At 46.9% G+C, this 8,931-nt stretch overlaps 2 protein-coding genes across 2 annotated transcripts; one reads left to right on the top strand and one right to left on the bottom strand.

The window, feature by feature from the left end:
- Window positions 1-2,184: 2,184 nt before the first annotated feature.
- Window positions 2,185-3,024, top strand: AK88_01545 (uncharacterized protein; the record flags this gene model as incomplete). Its single annotated transcript, XM_012479180.1, has 1 exon — window positions 2,185-3,024. One exon carries the CDS (start codon window positions 2,185-2,187, stop codon window positions 3,022-3,024), a length of 840 nt encoding a protein of 279 aa, XP_012334603.1.
- Window positions 3,025-4,081: 1,057 nt separating this feature from the next.
- AK88_01544 (uncharacterized protein) lies at window positions 4,082-8,233 on the bottom strand (the record flags this gene model as incomplete). Its single annotated transcript, XM_012479179.1, has 1 exon — window positions 4,082-8,233. One exon carries the CDS (start codon window positions 8,231-8,233, stop codon window positions 4,082-4,084), a length of 4,152 nt encoding a protein of 1,383 aa, XP_012334602.1.
- Between the last annotated feature and the right edge of the window lie 698 nt (window positions 8,234-8,931).

The following is an 8,931-nucleotide window of genomic DNA, read 5'->3' as shown; positions in this document are numbered from 1 at the left end:
TTTTTTTTTTTTTTTTTTTTTAAGTGTAAACGGGTTTACCCCAACATTAGGGAAAGAATTATTTTTATTTTTTTTTTTTTTCCGTTTTGGCTGAGGGGAGGGAGGTCTTAAGCTGCGTCCGCGTGGTTGTGCGGGCATACGAGAGGAGGGGGTGGCAAGCATATGTCCATGGAAAGGCGAGCGTGTTGCAATACCGAAGCGATTACACACCAGTGAATTTGTCGCCAACCCGGTTAGCGCGAATGCACCGACGCATATGTCTGCCCGTAGTGCACCTTGGGCGAGGTTAATGATGATCCTTTCGCTTGCGTTGAAGAGTGATTTGGAAGGACGCGATGGAGATGGGGCGAAGAACTAGTGGCGACATAGTAACCATTGAAAGAGACTGCGAGGGGAGGTAGTACTTGTCCTTCGCGCTGTTTGGTTTGTCGCTGTTCTGTTTCGCGTTGCTTTGCTTTTTTCCTTGTCTTCTGTATGTACATGAGGCGCACGGGACGGTTCCCTTGCCTATCTTCATATATTTTCCCCCATTCGCATATGTGCCCTCTTCGTGTGCGCATGGAAGGTGCATAAACCTCGTGTGGAAGCGATTAGCCAGTTAACGGGTTAAGTAAACAAATGGAAGAGTGTTTTTTTTTTTTTTTTTTTTTTTTTCCCTCTTTCCCGCCCTTAATAGTGTAGTCTTTTCCGTCCTTCCACTGCACATCGTGTGCAAATGGGGGACCCCATGAAATGTATCCACTCATGGGGTAGGCTACACATGCACTGACGTGCAGTTTAGGGGCGAGAGAAGGGAAGTGAAAATGGACAAGGACAAAAATACATACACACGTATGCACCAGGGAGAGGGAAGAAAAGTTGTTTTATGATTATTCGCCAAGCTTGCATGGGAAAATACGAAAAAAAAAAAAAAAAAAAAAAGGAGACCTCACACGCTTTGTTTTGTTCTAGGGAAGGAAAATTATCAATTGGAGGTCAATATGTTTCGTGAACATACTGGTAAGAGGCACAATCTTTGTCACAGCATCAACCTCAGGTGTGTCTCCTTCTGTTGCGTGTAATGTTCCTCCTTGCAGTGAGGACCAATGGTATGCAACACGTGTTACTGGTAGGTGGGCACAACTGTTCAATCCGTTGTGTAGCGCAAAGAAGGAGTATCCTGGTCAGTCTGCAGTGCACGTTTCGCATGCTAGACCACAATGGAGGAGCCCTTGCTGTGTGGCTGCAGGAGGAGAGCATGGCGCAATGTTCGCCCACTTATACCCAATCGTGACCGAGAAGGCAAAACAACAAAAAGGGCAGAGTAGTCCTGACTGCAATTTCAAATGGAGGGGCAAACATGCACAAGCGGTTTACAAGAAGTAGACCCACGATGGGCACTCCACTATAAGTGCAGCAGTACAGCGACGTTGAACGTACAGAAGGGGATAATGGTGCATAGGTGGCCTACTTTATGCGTGTAAACTCCATTTTTTCCCCTTTTCCACGAGCACCGCGGGGTCAGAGTGACCTGCTTTGTCGTCAAAACAAAAAGGGCCCACACTTTGGGGGGACCATTAAAATCCTTTTGTGTATTCACAGCTTAATAGAGATGGCAACAAACAGGATGGGGGCGGCTTGCCTATCTTCTGTGTCGCTTTTTTTTTTTTTCCCCCACTTGCAGTGCGATTCGGTAGTTGGGTTGATCGGTAGTTTATTGTGCAGCGACCTGGTCAGGTGGACTACTCATGTAACACAGTTTGTGAGGAATGGCTTCGTTCTGCACGACCCGCCCAGGGTTAATGTTCGAATGTGAGAAACGGTGCACACCTATACCAAGGGTATGGCTCCCTGTCCCCCCACGCACGTGTTCCTTCTCCATTTTGATCTCACCAAGGAAGAGTTCCAAAGGTGCATAGAGAGAAATAGAGGAAAAAACACACGGATGAAACTTTTTTTTTTTTTTTTTTTTTTCCCTTTTCGATTGATAAATCCGTGTGGCTTCAGTTTTCCCCTACCTCCCGCTGGCTATTATATATAGCCGTTTTACATGGCTGTTTCACGTGGCTGCTTCGTCGACATGATCACGAACAGAGCACATTGACGGTTGCCTCTAACGCGTGGCAGGTTGCCCACCGACGTCGGCTGTTCGCTTCTGCCCACTAGGCTACTCTCGCTTGTCCCTCCCTCCCCCCAAACGGAAGCATGAAAGCGCTACTGCTAAGCAGCGTCCTGTACGTCCTGTGCCTTCCAGCCATATGGGGATACGTGGGGGACCCCCAGTTGCAGAAATTTACTCTGGGCGGTATTTCAGGCCAGCGGAGAAATTCAACGCGCAAGGTAAATTTCTTCAAAACGAAATTACAAAGCGATTATAACTATGAGGGTAAGAGGTACTACAACAACAGACCCATGACGGGGGAGAAGTCGCTGAACAAAATTATGCTCATAGGACGAGTTGGATGCGAACCAGATATTAAAATTTTAAATGGAGGAGACAAGGTTGCCACGTTCAGCTTGGCAACAAATGAATTTTGGAGAGACAGAAACACAAATGAATTGAAGTCCAAGACGGACTGGCATCGCGTTGTGGTATATGATCAAAACATTGTTGACCTTGTGGATAAATTTTTACGAAAGGGAAGAAGAGTATACATACAAGGATCGCTACACACGAGGAGATGGTTCGGTAATGACCTGAACAATCAGCCGAGACAGATAACTGAAGTGGTGTTATCCTACAATAAAGGCGATTTAATATTTTTGGATGACAAACGAAATTTTATTTCACGAAATGCTTCAAATGCACAGAGTAGTGAAAGCTCTACTTCAACGAGTGAAGCAAATGTTTCTAGCAGTTTGGGGGGAAACTCCGACGAAGGGATAACCCCATCGAATGGTCACAGTGATGGTGATGTGGAACAGGATGACTTTGCACACGGACTGGACGGCGCTGCTGCAGAGGGGTTCGATTCACTGGAAGATGGCCTCGGGAAGGAGGAGGGCATCTACGACAAGATGAACACGCAGGAGTTTGAAGAATGACAAGTGGTGAAAGTGGACACGGCGTAAGTGTTTCGTTGTGCTGCTTCGGACGTTTAAGAGGGATGCTCACTCGTTGCCCCAAAGAATATAGAAGCTTCTTACCTGGCCAGCTAGCCAATCTGTCATATTTTTTTTTTTTTTTTTTTTTTTGCGCATTTGAATAACTTTGACCACTGCGTGATTGATGGTGTCCCTGGCAAGATAGGATCGCGTCCCCCGAGCGGTCCGCATTTGTCCCGTGCATCCCCCGTTTACAACTTGGACGGGGAAAGCGACATGAACTGTTCAGAAAAGAATAAAATAGCACAACATAGCGTAGCATACTCCGTGCTGGAGCTAGCCAACTAGGTAGCCATTTTATTATTTTTTTTTTTTCTGAACAGTTAATGTCGTTTTTCCCAAGTTGCAAGCGGTGTGCACCTATTTGTATGCAATTGGTGCCGCGTGTGTGTGCAAGTGACCACACCTCCGGCTGCCCTCTTTTTTTTTTTTTTTTTTGTCCCACCGTGGGTGGTGCTTTTTAAACAAGTCAACAACAAACTGTGCTCGCGCGTGGGCTTCTTTGCAGCACCCCTTTGAAACCTTTCCCAAAGATACGAATGTGTGTAGGAGCAGCGACACTACTAAGTGGTCTGCCAAACGGTGGCGAAGAGAAAAAAAAAAAAAAAACCACAAAAATGGCGTTTTGAATGTTACGATACAAATGGGCAAGTGCCAAATGTACTGGAAAAAAACGCCCAAAAAACAAGAAAAAGGACAGAAACATATGGGCACGCGGGACAGGTCAAAATGTAGGCGGAGTGGCAACTTGACGTGTTGTGCCCCACTCAGCGGCGTACACGCTAGCCCACTTAATGATTAAAAAAAAAAAGGCTAGCCAACTAGGTGGAGAAACGCAAACGAAATGGCTAACAACTCGACATGATCCACGAGACATGTGCAACAGAGTGAACTGCGTGATGGTGTGTCTGCCACGCGTTCGCAATGAGTGTACGACATATGCCCTCTATTATAGTTGCATCCGCGTTGTGCTTTTCCTTGCACATGTCCCTTCTCTTCACCCCTTGCGGTGGCCCTTCATGTTGCTATTCTGAAGTACCTGGTTGATGATCGATGTGAACTCGTTGTGCGCAATCTGCACCTGGTTGTAATTGGACGCGGTGATTTCAATGTGTAGGGGCTTGGCGTCAAGCAGGAAGGTGGTCTTATTTGGCTGATTGGGGTTGGAGTACTGGCCCTTTATCTGGCACCTTGCACCAGACATGTCTGAAATACGAGAGAGTACCTCCCGGTTGCAAATCTTGAGCCGCACGTGTTGCGGGTAGTCATTAATGTAGAACTCCTGCATGATGGAGTTGTCTTCCATCACATAAGTGTGAGGAATGAAGGGAGAGTATTTTTTCATGTTTCGTGTCCTCATCGAGTTCAGAAGCATATTTCTGTGAATGTTTTCTGCTTTGGAGTTGCTCTGCAGCTTGCCGTCCATTAGTTTTTTCTTCACGTCTTGTTTAATTTTATTAAAGAGTTGCTGTCTTTCCGTTTCATTTTTTATGTGTTGGGTTGCCTTGGTGGCTTCCTGTTCGGCCATTTTTTCTATCTCTGCTTCTTGTGCGGCTTCTGCATTTTTTTTGAGCGTGTTCTGCTGCTGTTGCACGAAGTTGTAGGTTTTCATTAGCTCGTTTATCTGCTTGGCCTTTAGCGACAGGTCCATGGTGTCATTCATTTTTATCCTTTGTATTTCGAGTTCGATTCGTTTTATTTCGCATTGTGGGTTTGGCTCTCCCGGCGGGGGTGGTGGTGGGGGAGGCGGTTGCGCTTGCCTCTGTTGCGTTTGCCTCTGTTGCGCGCCCGGCTGGGTACTTCCAACCGCAGGAGCATTACCCCCCAGTATAGAAGAACCTTCCCCTGCTCTACCTGCCGCTCTTCCGCTTGCTCCCTCTAATGCTCCTTCCACTTCCCCATCGGAGGCCTCTGCCCCTGGAGGGTTGTCCGCCGCCCCCTCCTTGTCGCGCACTAACCCCAGTTCCCTCTTGGCATTGGCTTTATCCATCTGAAGGCGAGACTTTTCATTAGGAGTAAACTTGAACCCTTTCCCTTTGTATCCCTTCTTCTTCACCTCAGCATAGTTGCTGCTTTGTGTATACTCGCGCACTAGCTCTTCCAACTCTCTAGGGATGTCAATCGTTTTGTTCATATAATATATATTGTTCTTAATGAGGTTGTATATATCATATGCCTTTGCATGTTCGTCAGGGGTGACAAAGGTGTAGGCATAGCCAATCTTGTTCGACCTCCCTGTTCTTCCAACACGATGAATATAATCTTCTATATGATCAGGACACTCATAATTAATAACAACGATAATGTCCTTTATGTCAATACCTCTGGCCATGACTGAGGTGGCAATGAGTATTTTGTTTTTCCCCTCTTTGAATGTTTGTAAAGTGAATTCCCTATCTGCCTGATCCTGGCCACCATGCAAAACTAGCGTCTTGTATTCATACTTAAACAGTTCCAGGTATAACACATCTGCTTCTAATTGCTTATTCACAAAAATGAGTATCAACCCATAGGTGGTCCAGTCTCCAAGCAGTTTCAGCAGTCTGTATATTTTTTTCCTCGCTTCTACAACTTCCACAAATTGGTATATGTTATTGTTTGTCTTTCCTTTTTCACCTACAATAATTTCAATGGGCTTATAAAGCAACCTCTTGGCTAAATTTTGTATGTACGTGGGGAAGGTGGCTGAAATCATGGCCGTCTGTTTATCCTTCCTGCAGTTGTTAAGTATGTTATGTATTTGAGATTCGAATCCTAGGTCTAATAAACGATCTGCTTCATCTAGGACCACAAAGGAAACTCTATTTAAATTAGTCACCTTACAATTACTTATGGTCAGTATATCAATTATACGCCCTGGAGTGCCAACCAATATTTCCACTCCTCTTTTCAGTGTATTTAATTGTGTGCCAATATTTGACCCTCCATACACGGCAAGAATTCTCAGGTTGACCGCTTGGCAGTAGGGTTTTGCTTCACTCTTCACCTGCTTGCTCAACTCTCTAGTTGGAGTAAGTACGATAGCGATTGGGCCATCATTGTTGCGAAGGGGTGGTTGGTGAAGGACGTGTCTTATGAGGGGAAACAAATAACAGAGGGTCTTCCCACTGCCTGTCTCGGCAATGGCGATCACATCCCTCCCACACATCAATGCTGGAATTGTCTGCATCTGTATACCAAACATTTTTTTAAAGTTTTTTTTTTCTAATATGGGTAAAATTCTTGAGGGTAATCCACACTGGTAAAAGTACTGTACTGGTCGTGGACAATTTTTTCCTCTCACAATTATATTACCATTGTTTTTTCTGAACAGGTCTACGTCGCTGTCTTTCATATTTGTGATCTCGCTTACCTGCACGTAAATGTTTTTTTTTATGGGCAGGTACTCCACTTGATCACGATTTACTTGAAGCAACTTTTTGTTCGTTTTCTTCAGAGCATTCGTTTCGACATTGTACTCGCTATCATCGCTGAAATTTTCAATTGGATCGCTGCTCTCCGAATTGCTTCCCGCATCACGGGATGGAGAAGCTCCCCTCCCTTTGCCTTCCACTTCGGCTTCCTCTTTTGCCTCCTCCTCAACTTTCTTCCTCAGCGCTTCCATGAACAATCGGTGGTATTCCTCTCCGTTCTGGTCATCTTCCATGTCAGCGCTTTGGGGGGGCAGCTGCTCATCTGTTTTTTGCATTTCTTTATTGTCTTCCCCCGCGTGGACGGCCTCTCCATGAGCATTTTCCTCCTCCCCCTTTGCCTGTTTTGCCCCCTCGAACCGGTGCCGGTTCTCATCGTAGGTATAAATCTCCTCCAGCGTTATGGCCTGGTTGTGGCCCACAGCCGCGCCGTCTACCTCCTCGCAATTTTGCTCCAAATTTCGCATGAACACTTCGAGGGGGTCCTCATTATCGTCCCCTACAGGCAATTCTTCCGTGAGCTCTTCTCCGCTGTCTCCCCTGCGAGGTGAACTGGACAGCAGGCCCCCTCTTCCCAGGGTTGGACGTGTGGCACTATCCTTCTTCCCCTCTTCCTCCTCCTCCTGCGCCACCTTAACATCGTCTTCATATGGCTTGGCTGCCCCAAACGCGTCAAGGTCGAATTTCTTGCCGGCGGTGCTGATGGGCTTGTTAAGTGTAAACTTGGTGGCCTTGGCGCTGGCCTTAGGGTTCACCTCGGGTATCGCCTCGGGGTTGACCTGAGGGATGGCCTCTTCACTACCCATGTTCATTATCCTCTGCGCGAACCGCTTGAGTCGTTCCAGCCTGGAGAGCTTGCTTTCGTCTTCGCGGTATCTGTTGGCACCCGTCCCATCCGCCCCCGCTGCGGCAGGTGTAGAAGTAGTAACGACCGCTGGTCCATTTTTGTCTCCCCCCTTGGGTCGTTCTCCACCACCACGCTCACTGCGTCCTGTTTCCCTTTTATCACTTTCCCTCCCTTTATGCATCTCCTTCCCGGTGCTGCTACTTCCCTCATCAGACGAGGAGTCGCTTTTTTTTTTTTTTTTTTTCTTCTTCTTCTTCTTGGGGTGCTTTTCCGAGTAGCTACTTCGCTCTGAGGCATGATGATGTCGTAGGTCTTCCCGTTCATTCCTTCTGTCACTACTTCCCTCGTCGGTTCTATCATCACTGGTGCTGCGTTTCCTCGACCTCCTGCTGTCCCTACGGCTCTCCTTCGCTTCGTGCTTATCCCTCTCCCGATGCATTCTCCTTGCCTCCGCGTCTTCTGGGTGCCTTCCGCTGCTCCCTCGGTGGTGTCTGCCTCTGCCATTCCTTCCGTCTGCGTATTCGTCTTCCTCCTCGCTGCTGTGGTACAGGTGTTCTTTCCTCTTGTGTTTTTTGTGGCGGTCCCGCTCGCGGTCTCTCACCCGTTCGTAACCTCGCTGGTAATATTTGTCCCTTTCTCGGTCTCGCCTTGTTCGGTCATCCGACTGTTCCCTGAGGCGCTCCCTATAGAATTTCATATCCCTGCCATAGCTCGCTTCTTCCTCCTCCTCGTCGTCGTCTTCCATCGGCTTGGCTCTTTTGTAGGTCCCGTCCTCGTGGTGCTCCTTCTTCCTTTCATGATTGTCGTATGGACTAACTCTTCTCTTCCTCTTTGTGCTACTGGCGATACTGTTGTTCCTGTCCTTTCTGTACCGCTCGTAGTGGTCACTCATCCTTGGGCAAATTTACATCGGGCGTGTCCACAATTGTTTGGGGGGTCCTCCTCAGATGGGTGCGTGTGTTTCTTCCTTTGGTAGAAGCGGCGAGCATGCAGAGATACTTCCAACCTGCACAACGGTTAAAAACAATCACTTACAAAAAAAAATCGGGGCGTGTTCATCACACTATCGCCTGGCGGTGACAACATGGCCCTCCCCAGGCAGCTCCTCAGGTGCAGGAGTCAGCACAACACAAGCCAGGGTATTAACACGGGACGACGGCATTCCCTTCGTCCCTCTCAACGCACACATGCTTGTTTGTGCGAATCGTCCATGCACCTATGGGAAAGCTGCTATTAAAAAAAACAAAAATCAAATCAAATAAAAAAATATAATAAAAAAAACACCTTAACATGATGAAGGATCATACAGGGGAGCTAAAACAACCCATGTGGCATGAGGGGTAACCGTAAGAGTTCTTCAACACAGGTACTCTTCTCTCATGTCATCCCAAATAGGGTTAGGGTTATCTTTCTGTTCCGTTTCTTTTTTTTTTTTTTTTTTCTCCTACTTAAGGACGACGATAAAATGGTAGCATCACATATTTTTGCGAGCGCAAGGGTTTACTTTACTTGTATGGGTACATGTTCCCTCTCCGTCGCCGCGCAGAGGTTAGGGCATAATTTTTTTTTTTTTTTTTTTTTTTTTTTTTT

The sequence above is a fragment of the Plasmodium fragile genome, assembly GCF_000956335.1.
Source record: "Plasmodium fragile strain nilgiri unplaced genomic scaffold supercont1.13, whole genome shotgun sequence".
In the NCBI taxonomy this organism is placed as follows: domain Eukaryota; phylum Apicomplexa; class Aconoidasida; order Haemosporida; family Plasmodiidae; genus Plasmodium; species Plasmodium fragile.
This window is presented reverse-complemented; position numbering and strand designations above follow the sequence as displayed.